Here is a 13,649-nt window from a genome sequence, read left to right as displayed (position 1 = left end):
AAAGGCGTGGCTGGAACTGTGCCTTGCGATTCAAAAATCGCCATCATCTGCTGGCGGAATGCATCCCATTCTGCCCACAACAAAGACTTGGTGGAACCAGTCAACCGTCTGGCGGAGTCCTCCCACGAGGACGGGAAAGGCGACCGGTGACGGCGCTTCCTAGAATGCCTCAAAGAGGCAGAGGAATGGCAGGAACCACTGCGAGACCCCCTGGATTTTCACCGACACAGAGAGTCGCCCCTCCAATCATCGGTCGAAAGCCCAGCAGACTTCGATTTATGGGGCTTAGCCACCCTACCTACCTTTAATTTCTTCTTACGTTCCCGCAAGGCCTTAGACGTCAAGGACTGGTAATCATCGCAGTCGTCGGTGGCGTGGCTTTCCCCGAGGAACCGGAGGCAGATGTCGTGCAGGTCCGTGATGGACATTTTCGAACCGCAGTCCTGACATTTTTTTAAAGCCCGACTTCGGGGTAGTAGAAGAAGACACCGCTATCGAAGAGAAGAATCGAGCGTGCCGCGATTCCGAAGCAAACACGTTTGCAGCAAAAACGGAACTGAGGCTACGGGCGCCGTGTGTCCTATATATAACATCCGGTGACGTCGATCCTCGACGGAGGCCCTCAAGGAACAACATATTGACATCATAGACGTAGGGCGCCCTCTTCCGAAGATGTTCCAAAAGCAGCACAGCTATGGTCATTACCTGTCATAGATGTGGAATACGTCGGAGGACACAATCCCCTCGAAACGCTCTTACTCTCCTCCCAGAAATACTGACCCAAGTCCTTCAGAAACTGGGAGTGGGAGTTCAATCTCTTTAGACAAAATGAGTATCGTCTGATAAGTTGGAACACGCGGGTTCCAGTTCTTTCAAATCTAAAGCAATGATAGAACATCTATTTGGAAATAACGACATCATACTTTTACCGGAAACATGGCTTGACAATCCAATAGAAATTGAAGGCTATATAGTGCACTCCTTACCGGCACTACAAAAGGCTAAAGGAAGGCCATCAGTGGGCTTGCTGATGGCATTTAAGAACTTCCAAGCAAGAAATATTTCCCATATTTAATAGTGCAATGGGGATTCAGGCCTGCAAAGTATGTTTAAGATCTGCCATGCCAGAGTCTTATTTTGTCGTTATTAATGGTTACTGGAACCCCGCCTGGATTGAACTTCAGGCTTTTTTGTAATACTGTCCTCGCTGCTGGAAAGGATCAAACTAAAATTTGGGGGAGGGGGAGCTCAAATAATCCTTGCAGGGGATTTGAATATCCAATGTGTCCACTCGATAATGGAGAAGGCAGTAATGAAATTGCAAAGAATCACCAGAAGGGGCAGAAGTTGGGTGGATTTTTTTGGACTCATGGGGCTGGAAGATGACAAATGGGTCGATTGAGGGTGACATCCCCTCAGCCTCGACCTGGCATCGCAGGCAGTCGTCATCATCCACGCTGGACTACATCTTTTTGACGGCAGGCTTATTCTCTTATTGCTCATCACTGTCTATAAAGCATGACAGGGGGAGTGATCACTCCCGTTTGGAGTTGCTGTTCTTTGATGTGTCTGTCATAGTGTCAGATAAACAATCACAAGAAATAACTAAAAAGGGGAAAATATGTCTCTCTAAATATAGGCTGGAAGGAAAAATCCTAAACAATAACTTAGTGAGAATTCCCGAATATATTCAAATAGACAACTGTGAGCCGGCCAAATTAGCAAAATGTATTTGGACCACCCTAGTGTGGTTAAAACTGGGGGACAACAATTACATAATCACACATTTGACGAGGAAACCTGGGTGAAAAAAAAGGTGATTAGGCAAAAACTTTTGAAAGTTGAAGAGACTGCAACACAGTTCTGAGAGCTATAGAAGAGAGTCCAAGACATGATGGTGAGATGATGTTGCATTTAGTTAAAAACAATTCCAGAAATGTTTGGTCATTTATCAATCAACTGGAATCTCATTCCAACAATACTCATGCAATTTGGCGCCAGAATCCAGGTTTATTGAATATGTGACAAAACATTTTGGGAATCCCAACAGACACTGGCATAGAACCAATTTAGATGCATCCTGGCATCTGACTTTTGATGAACAGGACATAGTGGACATAATATCCAAGTCATCTGTCTCTTGAGCTGCCGGCCCGGATGGGCTGACATACTAAGTCCTAAAGAACAACACTGTTCTATGGTCTAGGTTGTTAAACAGACTCTTCAAAGAGATCCTTAAGCGACAAATGTTTCTCCCTTCATGGAAAATCACAATAGTCATCCCATTTTTCAAGGGGGTGGGCGGGTGATCGATTACAACCGGCAAATTATCGCCCAATCGCTCTCCTTGACGTAGAAAGCAAAGTGTTCATGAAACTTTTGTTAAAAGGTCTTGTAAAATGGGTAGAAAGTGCGCATATCCTGTCTAACTTTCCAACAGGATTTAGACTAGGTCTATCCACTGCCCTGAATGGGCTAGTATTGAACCTGATCAGCGAGAATACCAGGGGAAAGGGAGATCTTCCACTATATGGGGCGGTACAACGTCCTTTCATCGCAGGACGTTTTTTCACAGGGTTTTTTACTATGAATCTTTTAACAAAAAAACCCATTGAATTCTTTTTTGGGGAGGTGGGTATTAAAATATATATATGGTATGTATTTGTTAGGTAATAGATTCAAACTGAAAGGGAATGGGTGGTTGTGGGGGGAGGGAGCCCCCCAATTTTTTGTTTTTTTTTAAATTAGATTGTTTTTTCGTGAAAACATTTGCAGTAAAAAAAAGCGAAAAAACAGCTTGCAATGAAATGACATGGAACCATATGGGGCATGGGTGGACCTTTCAAATGCTTTTGATCAGATTGATAGGGCTCACCTTTTGAATAAGCTGAGAAGTTGGGGGATCCCTGAAGGCATGTTGTCAATGTTAGTCTAACTACATAGGGATACCACACAGAGTGAGACTCGACAACCAGGGATATCTGTCAGAACACATCAGGGTGGAGAGAGGAGTTAGACAGGGTTGCTTGGGGGCGCCTCTTTTTTTCAATCTGTATTTGGCAGATATGGGCACCTCTTTAGAATCATTGGCGTTGGCCAGCCCAGAGATCAATGGGAGGAGGATCCACTGGCTGGCCTACGCTGATGACATTGTTCTGCTGGACAAAACAGCAATAGGGTTGCAGCATCTGCTAACCAGGTAAGGCGTATATGCCACGGTAAATGGACTGTCCATCAATCCAACAAAGTCGTAAAATAGTTGTCTTAAGGCATGCGTGAAAAAGGGTCCATTACTCTAAATGGGTACTGGAGGGCAAGGTCACCCCAAGGGTTGAAGAAGTTAATGTACCTGGGCTATATGGTATATGCATCAAAATCAGTAAGCAAAGTGGAGTCGGATGTGAATGGTAAAATCATGCAGCTCATTCCCCAAATGAAAAAGATTCTTGTTAAATATTGCACATTTTCGATTCTTCCCCTGATCAAATATTATGTAGCAAAAGCTATTCGATTGATTTTATATGGGCTAGAGGCCAAACAGCTGCTCTGGTATATAAACTGGCAAAAACTGGAGGGCCCAATATGGAAGAGAGTCCTTGGGCTCCCAATGAGTGCCTCAACTCCTAGCTTGAGATTTGAGCTGTGCTTGAAATTCTTGGGCTCTCTTGTAGACTGGAAATTGGCCTCTCTTTTTCGCAGATTGCCACCACACAGGATCATACGTTATACACGGAGATCAAGGCCCATCTCAAGCATTCCAAATAAAAGAACCTCTCTAATTTAGAAATAAGGGTAAAGGAGATCCTTGCAAAAGCCGACACAAACCTTAAAAACCTAACCAACAATTCTCTAAAAGTAAAGGGGGCAGTAGAATTGAGGGACTGGATAGCAACAATTGAAGATCTGCGAAACTCAGTCCCTCAAACTCATTTCTGAGGGTTGATAAAAAATTGGGTCATCTTCCGAGATACTTGGTAAAATTTCCTGAATGGAAGGTCAGAAAAAACGTCCTCAGAATCCAGTTGAATTTAGTTCACACTGGAGAGGTATTAGCCAAACGAAGGCAAGACGATGTAGCCCACAAATTGTGTGAAAAATGTAAAAATCCACTAAACCAAACGTTAAAACATCTGCTAATGGAGTGCGAGGGCACTTGGCCAGTTAGAGTGGCCTTGTTTGGGAGATTTGTAAGTAGGGAAGAGAGAATAGGACAGATTGATCTCTGGGCATGAAACAGCATTAACAATAAATGTGGTACAGGTTTTAGAAAGAAGTAATATCATTCTCGGATACTATTCCCTCATTTAAATCTGTGGACAGTGGCGGACTGAATATCTTCTTAGCTTGAAAGAAATTGGGTGGCCTAAAATCATGCTTCTGTGTTTTGGAACTACAAATGAGAAGTACTATGAATTAATTACCTATTTCATTGTCAAGTAATGTGTTCTGATTGTTTGTGGTCACAATGTAAGTCAAATTTCCCAGTTTCTTTTTTTCCTTCTTTTAATGTACTTTTGCTATGAATATGTGTTTGCTCTCACCTTCATTTTTATGCATCTTTTTTTGTAAAAGATTCTAGTAACCATACACAAATAATAAAAAATAGTAGCTGCGATGCTGCTCTGCCGGTTACAACTGCCTGGTTAATGCTTACGAGAAACCGAAAATACTGTCGAGTTCGGCAGCACAAACTGTCGCATTATTCAGCACGCAGAGTACGTTTACGAGACACTAAGCTTTAAAGTACGGATGACAGAGTGGCAACCAACTATGAAAGTAATTCAATGCCCTCTGTTAATGTTATATTTAGACACATGATTTAGCATTATGTTGAAACAGAAAGCCACACAATCTCCACAAGGGCAATGTTGGTAGTAAAAGTAAACCAACCTCCTTCATCCCACAGTTAAACACAACTGAACATTTCCGCGCACAAGTCGCTATCATGATTCAGGCCAAATTAGCCTGCACACTAAAAGAAAAGGAGTGCCACGAACCACCCTACGACCTGAGACATCGGACATAATGAGTAGGTCAAAAAGGGGGTGGGGGAAGGGGCGGGTTTACTGTACTACTCAAATGATCCTTTAAGAGATGGATGGTGCAAGGTTACATAGAGCTCCCTTCTCCAGAGTGCTCATGTACAGTTGAAGGAGACATAGAAAACAGGAGATTCCATTCAAGATCGTGCCAGGGTCATCAGGGGTAAAGTAGATGGGGCTAGATAAAACTGGCAAGCAACAAAGGGGCTCAATACTGTACAAATGGTATTCATTAAAAGAAAAACTAAAGAAAAGGAAAGTTCAATTCGGAGACTCCAAGGGTGTTGCCACATAACAAGAATCTGGCACAATGGAGAGACCCATTTTGGGTGATCGTATATGGATATACTTTAAGGCAAGCCCCTGGAATGCTATAGTGAGAAGGTGCTGGCTCTATTAAACTAATTTTGAGAGGTATTGCAGAGAAGCGAATGCTGTGAAAATGTTATTGAAGTAAAGAGCAGACTACAGGCTTTCAAGAAATCACGTACATGCAAAGTTACTGAGGCAAGCACCCATACTGATTTGGTTGCTGGGCCTCCTCTTAGGAGGACCATTTAATTGGCATCTATACCGAACAGGTGAGGTACAATACTCTACTACAGTCCTAGGTCCAGGGAGGTAGACCTTTCAGGCCCTGAAGCCTAGGGAAGTTTCATCCAAGCCACTGAAGATACAAAATAACTTATCTACAAGCTAGTTCTCATGTGGTTTTGTTAACAAATGTACCCAAGAAGATACCACATGTTAATGGGGACATCTTTACATTGGTTGAGCCATTTGTGGGGTAATCAGTTTACTGGTGCAAAGGATTTACTGGGAGCAAGGTGTGTGCACTGGTTAGTAAACGGGTCTAGGAAAAGGACATCCCTGATGACCATTGTCTAAAATGTAAATGACCCAAAACTATTGGCAGAGCTCCTTCACACTGCTGGTGTTACAATTTCCCTTTCGCCCGTTTAACGTTGTAGTGGTTACCCTGCTTTTAAGTTATTGTGTTACTCCCCTATGCAGAGGCCTGTATGTTGTCCAGAGGAGCATGAACCCCAGTACGATGGAATTCAAAAGGTGGCGCTGCATTTACAAGCAATCGAAACAGGACAAGATGTTGTCTTGAACACCATCTGCTAACTACTGGAAACACATACCTCTGGTGGTACCTTAACTACACTGAACAGACACCTCAAGGGCTCAGGTGAACAAACCCTTTCAACATCAGTCCCATTTCATGGGGGTGACTAAGGTACGTCTAAAGTGCCATGATACATCAACATGTCTATCAACAAACTAATCATAAGGTCACAAACTAAATTGCAGGCAGAGACTAGGCTACAAACCTACTAAGTAACAAAAATGTCAGATTTGCAAAAAATAAAAGGGTGGTAACAAAGTAAAAAATGGTGCTACACTGAAGATTAAGGTTTTAGCACAGAGACTTACAGATCAACATCCTCTAGGGGCCATGGGATCAGTTTCACAATGCAGTGGCCCTGAGACCAGGCAAACCAGGCACCGTCAGGGGAAAATGCAACACTCCAGGTCTCACAGCTGGACTTCCAGTCAAACTGCTGGGCCCGCCCAGGAGTCAACTCTGCTAGCAGGAGAGGAGACTCTGTTGGGGAAGGAAAAAACAAAACATTTAGAAAGGAAACAAGAATAGGAGACGCTGAATAAGCAAGACCAGTCCTTAACAGAATTTATTTTTGAAGTGATATTTGGTCTGTTCCCATGACCTTCACGTTTCTTGGACAGAACTGCAAAGCCATTACTGAGCTTACTATTCTCTTATTACAGACATTGTTCTAGGTTTACAGGGTCTCCCTATCAATTTATTTGGTATGTGTGATGAAACGACTACTGCTCTGAAGGAGTACAGGGATGAGTAGGGACTAAATTGCCTACTCAGACCTCAGATTTCTACAAGCCATCCCACTCAAAGGTAAAACAGGCACAGCCAAGGGATTTACCTCCTTCGCCTTTTTTGATGACGTGGGCTGAGGGAAGGCTTTATTAGTATATACGGTTGTGAATGTGACAGTAGCAACCCAAAATGTAATAGTACAACAGTTTCAAAATAAAAGAATGTCCAATCAAGGTTCTATGAAAATGTATACACTTTATTAAACAAATCAATTATACAACTAAACGTTAAAAACACTATGAAAATCCTCCACTGTATAAGACGACAGAAAATTCTGGAAAAATGTGACACACACTGTATAATTTAGCAGGGAGGACAAAGGATAGGTCAATTCAGATAAAAGATGCAAAAAGGGCCTTAACCAGTTTGTATGGACCCCACAAATAGACCAAGGGGAAAGAGGGTCTCTATAGTACCCGATTCTTGTTCTTAAGTGGTTCAAAAGTGTTGAACCAGGCTTTGAGATGTGATGCTTCCGGGGCAAATCAGGTTTGAGGCGGTGGGTCAGGTTGATCCCAGAGCTATCCAGTAATCTTACCGAATACAATACAGAGAATGCTTTTTTACCAAAAACATGAATGTAAAAAAATACTGACATTTTGTAAAAATGTATGTGGGAGTGGGTGGGCTTCGGCTTATAGAAGAACAGGGGGCTTGGTTCTTTTGGGTTTGGTAAAAAAGCATTCTCTGTAATAGATCCCATCCCAGGTGGAAAGTCAGGGTCCAGTTGGGTTTGTGTGGTGCTACTCGCGGTTCGAAGGAGGCGTTGAACAATCATGGCATGGTTCGAAAAAATGTGTATGGCTGGTTCGGGTCAATGAGTGCTGGGATGATACAGCGGTTCAAGTCGAGCTGCAATGCAAAGTCCTAGCGGCACGATGATGCAGTGGTTCGAAGTTGTTTGTACAGTGTGTTGGTGCTCAAGCCGGAAACGAGACAAGGTTCTGCTGGTGCAATGTGGCATCGGGCCGGTTTGTTGATGCAGCAACAGCGGTTTGAATGCGAGCGCCTACGTCAGCCCAAATGTGAATGAATTTGGAGCAACGAAAACAGGAGACCTACCTGCTTTGGCCCTCTGGATCCTGCGATTCCCACTTCAGGGGGATCTAGTGCAAAGGGAGACCGTTTCAGTTTCTGCATCCTTCTTCTGACCCACCACAGAGCAGCCTCTTAAAGGACATTTCAAAGTTCTGTTTATGAAAGAACAAGGCCTAACTTTCCCTATTGCTATGGGGTGTTCCCTGCTTAACAGACTAAGGTGCTTGTAAGTCTGGGAATATGCCCAAGAATCTGCCCACAGTCCAAACTAACCCTAACTGACCCTACCACTATTCTAATAACTAAAGACAGGAGAATGACTCCCTTCTCCCGGGCTTTGCTTTTTGCAAACAACTTCTTTCTGGTTCTTCTTAGTAGGTGATTTTTAAATAGTCTTGTGTGACTTCTTTAAATCAGTTTGTTAAACTCTTTCAGGATTTTATTATATTTTTGTTTCTTCTGAAATGCGGGTCTCTTTGACCTTGTACTTATATTTTGTTCTGCATTAATGGTTTCTGGGTGCTTGTTGCTCCTCTGTTTCTTATTAGAATAAATTAGTATTTTTGCCACTGTAGTGATATTCAGCCTTTACCAACTCTCCTTCTTGAGATTCTCCTCTGCTCCCTCTTGGGATTTTTTCTGCTTAATTCATAATATTCTCTCTTTATAGTCTCTGTCTTTTGACATATGTATTACTCTGCCTTTCTCCTCAGGAGTGTGTCCTGTATTTTTAATTTCTCTCTTAAAACACTACCTCTTGAGAGTCTCTTATTGCAATAATTGCATTCTCTTGCTTTCCATGTTATACTTTTGTTAACTTGACTGGGACGAGTATGAGCAGTCCCATAATGATCCCCCAGCTGCCTTCCGAGTTTCCATTTTCCCCTGTTACCTTGTATTCTCAGGGAGAACGTCACTGGGGCCTCTGTTCACTTGGGTTTGTTCTGTTCTTCGCTTTTGCAGCTTCTCTGGTTACTTTGCATTCTCCTCCTGGACGGACTTCCGGCTCTTTAAGTATACTGTCGTTATGCTGTTTTAACAGCGTAGTGTTTTCGGTGTTCTCTGGAACAGTGGTTCACCATGAAATCTCTGGTCACGGCATCACCATCTGCTTCTCGCTCTTTCTGCCTTTAAGGACGCTGGTATTTCCAGGTAAATGGAGCTTTCCATTTAAAGTGACATGCTCGGTTTCTTATTAACAATAACATATGGTCGTTCTCTCTTCATACAAGTCTCAGTTATTCCCAAAGAGGTTAATTCAGGATCTCCTTTAGGGAGTTCCTTAGAGGAACGGGAGTCCTCAACTCTCCTGGTGAGGTTCCACGTGCCTTGACCCCTAGAGAGGGTGTTGCAAAGCAGGATCACCTTCTTAGCCCCACAGGGGCAAGGGGTACATCCCCTTGGGGAGAAGGGACGAATTCCCTTGATTCTTCACATCTCCAAGCCTAGGGAGATTTGTTAGCAGTGGTAGGTCTTGGCCCTCAGCAAAGTGAATACCCCCAATCTATCCAGGATGGGTAGAGAAAAGAGCTTTCCTCCTTAGAACACCAGTCATCACCTCTGGCAGATGGCTTTGGAAAGCATTGGTCTCCCAACAGGGTGAAAATGAATTCTTCCTGATGTCCCTGAAGTTCCAAAATTGAAAGGAAGAAGTGGACGACCTGATGTCTTTTATAGGTAAAATGCCAGAGGAGATTGGATGAAATAAGCCTACTTTAAAGGGTCCAATCACTTTCCTTGAGAGAAGTGACCCTTTGATATGATATGATAAGGCATTTGTAACGCGCCTATACACAAGTGTTTCAAGGCGCGACGAGGCAGGGGGGGGGAACAAGGGGAGACAGACAACGATCTTACTAGGCCAGGTGTCATTCAGATTGCGCAAGTGCAAGGGTAGAGGGGAAGGGAAAAGTGCATGGGGGAAGGGAGAGGGGAAAGTGCAGTACAGGGTTATAAGCATACAGCATACAGGATAAATAACAAGGGCCAGCTGGTGGCAAGTGCGAGGTAAGTGCAGACAAGTGCTGGGAAGGGGGGCTGTATGGATACAGACACAGTCCCGTAGTGCAGGGGTTGCCGTGGAGGCAGTGCAGGGGAGAGTGGCTGGGCCGAGAACGGTGAATGGCCCAGTTGCAGATTCAGTGCAGTTTCAGTAGTATTAGCAGGGGAGAGGGGGAGAGAAAGCCGAGGCAAAGAGGAAGGTTTTGAGGTGCTTCCGGAACCGGAGGTGGTTCTCCTCAAGTTTCAGGGAGGTAGGAAGGCTGTTCCAGAGGGAGGCCCCTGCAGTGGAAAGAGATCTGCCCCCAACTCGTTGTTTGGAGAAGCGGCTGACCCTGAGGGAGTTGGAGGCGGATGAGCGAAGAGCTCGAGAAGGAAGATATTTAGGAAGAGAGAGTTGAAGGTATTTTGGCCCAAGGCCCCAGACGGCCTTGTGGACAATGCAGAGGGTTTTGAACTTGATCCTCGCAGTCACTGGGAGCCAGTGTAGTGATTTCAGTCCTGGAGAGATACGGTCCCTGGGCTTGAGGCCAAGGACAAGTCTTGCAGTCCTGTTCTGGATGAGTTGCAAAGGGCGGAGAGTAGAGGCGGGCAGATTAAGATAGAGGCTGTTACAGTAGTCCAGCTTAGAGAGAACCAGGGCTCTAGAGACAGTGAGCTTCTGGGGGAAGGAGAGGAAAGGAAGGATACCTCTGAGGAGGTGTAGCTGGTAGTGTGACTTCTTAGATACGTCGGATATGTGAGGAGAGAAGGAGAGTGTGGAGTCGAAGATGACCCCAAGGTTTTTTGCCTTGCAGGTAGGAGTAGGAAGAGGGCCCAGAGAGGCCGGCCAGAGAGCTGCAGGGAAGGAGGGAGTGGGTGTGCTGATGAGTAGAATCTCAGTCTTACTGGCATTAAGGCAGAGGTCGTTGGCGGCACACCATTCCTGGATAGCAGAAAGACAGTCAGAGATGAGGGAAGGAGAAGAGGAGGCCGAGGGTAGCCTGAAAATGAGTTGGGCATCATCCGCATAGCACTGAAAGTAGGGGCAGAGAGCGGCGATGTGGTGGGCGAGAAGTGCCAGATACTGGTTGAACAGCCAGGGAGAGAGGTTAGATCCCTGGGGGACACCACAGGTAGAGAAGAAGATGTCAGAGAGGAAAGACCCCAGTTGGACCTGGGAGGGTCGATTTGAGAGGAAAGAGGTCAGCCACGTCAGAGCCTGACCAGTGATACCGAGGTTATCACGGAGACAATTGAGCAGGATGGTATGGTTGACAGTATCAAAGGCAGAAGAGAGATCAAGCAAAATGAGAACACATGGAATGTTAGAGTCAAGGTTCGAGAGCAGGTCCTCACGGATGTTCAGGAGAGCAGTTTCCGTGCTTCTGGCAGCTCTGAAGCCAGACTGATGGTCATGAAGACTACCAACACATTCAGCATGGAGATTAAGCTGGGAGATGGCCAGTTTCTCCAGGAGCTTGCCCAGGAAGGGAGTGATAGAGATTGGGCGATAGTTAGCTGGGCAGGAAGGGTCGGAAGAGGGTTTCTTAAGAAGGGGGTGCACAAGGGAGTGCTTGAGAGGGGATAGGAAGACTCCAGAGGCGAAGGAGTGATTGCAGAAGTCAGCAAGGGCAGGAGCCAAGGAGTCAATGTGGTCCTTGATAGTTTTGGAGGAACAGGGGTGGACCTGTTTTGATGAGACATTCATAGATCGGACTTGTCTTGAAACCTCGTCAGCAGAAAACAGGGGAAAGGAAGAGAAGGAGAGAGGAGGGGTGGCTGCAGAAGAGCCAGAGGAAGGGCAGGGAATAGAGGGGGGGGGTTATAGGAGGAGAGTGAGGACAGGATGTCCTGAGTTTTTGAAATGAAGTGAGAGGCCAGTGCCGTGCAGAGGGCCTGGGAGGGGACAGGAGAGGTAGAGACTGGAGCAGGGTTGGCCAGCTCCTTGCAGATTTTAAAGAGTTCGGCCGAATTGTTAGATGCCGCAGAGATGCGGGCTTGGATAAGGGCTCTCATCTTGGTGAGAACGGAGAGCCGGTATTGCCTTTGGAGCAGGAGACAGGCCTTTCCTTCCGATGTCATACCCAGAGTGCCTTGTTCCACAGGAAGTGGATCCGACAGGAATGAAAGAAAACCCCAGAGTAAACAAAGATGGAGGAATACCTCCTAAAGATAATTTGTTCTCTCTGACTGACCTACCTCTGCCCCTTTCCCAGCTTCAAAGGCTCTCTGTGGTAGATCAGAAGGACGCAGACTCGGAGGACATTTGCAAGGTGTATTTTTTAAATATGAAGGCAACACTATCCCCATCCCTAAGGGGTATTCCCTACCTATATGAATAACTAAGGTGCTTGTCAGTCTGAATATTCAAAAAGAATAAGTCCACTGTCTAAAAACTCATGCTAACTGACCCTACAATCAACTTCAACTAAGGTCAGGAAAATGAGTCCCTTCTCCCGACATGTGCTTCACACACTTCTCTTCTTAGTCTTTAGATTTCTTGTTAATATGCAATTTCTAAATAGTCTCATGACTTTTCTTATCAGGTTGTGTAGCTCACTCATGCGATTATGGACTTTAATTTCTCTTTATAAGTGACCTTCTTTGAATCTTATCGAAGCCATGGCTCAATCTTAATAGACTTTGCATGAGCTGGCAAAGTTGTTTCCTGTATGATTCTTGTTCCCTTGACACTTTCAGTTCGCCTTTTCATAGCCTTGTCTCTCTTGGGGTTTTATTATTAGGGGCTTTTTTTGGTCTTAAGTTAATCATATTCTTTATTTGTTGCATTCCACTCTGACTCTTGACCTGGGGTTAAAACTTCTCTTCTTCGCAGGTTAGGGGTATCCTTGTCTCGTTTGTCTCCCTCTCAGGGAACTCTATTATTCTCTTTATTTCCTTAAGATAGTTCAACTCCCTTACTTTTGGTACCAATGTTTTTTCCCTTCTACTGAGGAGTGTCTAGTGGGACTCCAATGCTATTGATCTCCCTCTCGGGACATCCATTATTTCCTTTCTTACATTAAGGCAGTTCAAGTTCATCAACTTTGGTTCCAAGCTTTCCCCACTTCTACTGGGATGAGTTTTCTGGAGCATATAACGAGTCCCCTTTGGCCTCCTGTTCCTCCAGGGTTCCCAGTTACCTTCTGTACTGTTTGGGAATGTAGGAATGTAAGTGGATTGTTATGGGCCTGCAATCTTTGCCTGTTCTGCGTCTAAGGTTCGGTCCAATCTCGCTGGCATCCTCACCGAGCGACTCTCGTACTTTCTCCCGGCTTCTCTGTATCTTGACAAGGAACCGTGCAGTTTGCTGTGTCTTCCCCGGGGTGGTGTCAGCAGCGTAGCATATGCAGTTTGCCCACCAGGATGATCTTGTGGTCACGCCACCACTGAATCTCCGACTCCAGTCTCTGCTTTCCCTCTCTTGCACATGCCTGGCTTCCAGCATTTGCCTTGATGGTCCCAGGCAACTAGGAATTTTGTGGGCTCTGCGTCCTCCTGCGACTCAGCCTCCTTCAAGTTTTACACTACATGGTGACCTCCCCAGTGTCAGTATGCGTTCCTCCCTCCTCTCTCGTTTGATGAGCAGTCCTTCTTTAACCTACTCATAGCAGTGATTTGGTGATTTCCATTTAAAAAGAGACAAATTCTGTTTCTTCCTGATGATA

At 45.0% G+C, this 13,649-nt stretch overlaps 1 protein-coding gene across 4 annotated transcripts in view; it reads right to left on the bottom strand.

The window, feature by feature from the left end:
- The window catches only part of WSB2 (WD repeat and SOCS box containing 2), a 263,989-nt gene that overhangs the window by 199,296 nt on the left and 51,044 nt on the right, over positions 1–13,649 (bottom strand). For 3 of the 4 annotated variants that reach the window (XM_069619202.1, XM_069619201.1, XM_069619203.1), the window contains exon 3: positions 6,483–6,654. The exons of the other annotated variant lie outside the window; for it this stretch is intronic. In XM_069619202.1, coding sequence (XP_069475303.1) covers positions 6,483–6,654 — 172 coding nt within the window. The remainder of the gene's footprint in view (positions 1–6,482; positions 6,655–13,649) is intronic. 4 annotated transcript variants of the gene reach the window in all.

Source organism: Ambystoma mexicanum, chromosome 10 (assembly GCF_040938575.1).
Source record: "Ambystoma mexicanum isolate Mex_15411 chromosome 10, UKY_AmexF1_1, whole genome shotgun sequence".
Classification (NCBI taxonomy): Eukaryota; Metazoa; Chordata; class Amphibia; order Caudata; family Ambystomatidae; genus Ambystoma; species Ambystoma mexicanum.
The sequence above is the reverse complement of the archived record's forward strand: the minus strand, read 5'-3'. Positions and strand labels throughout refer to the sequence as shown.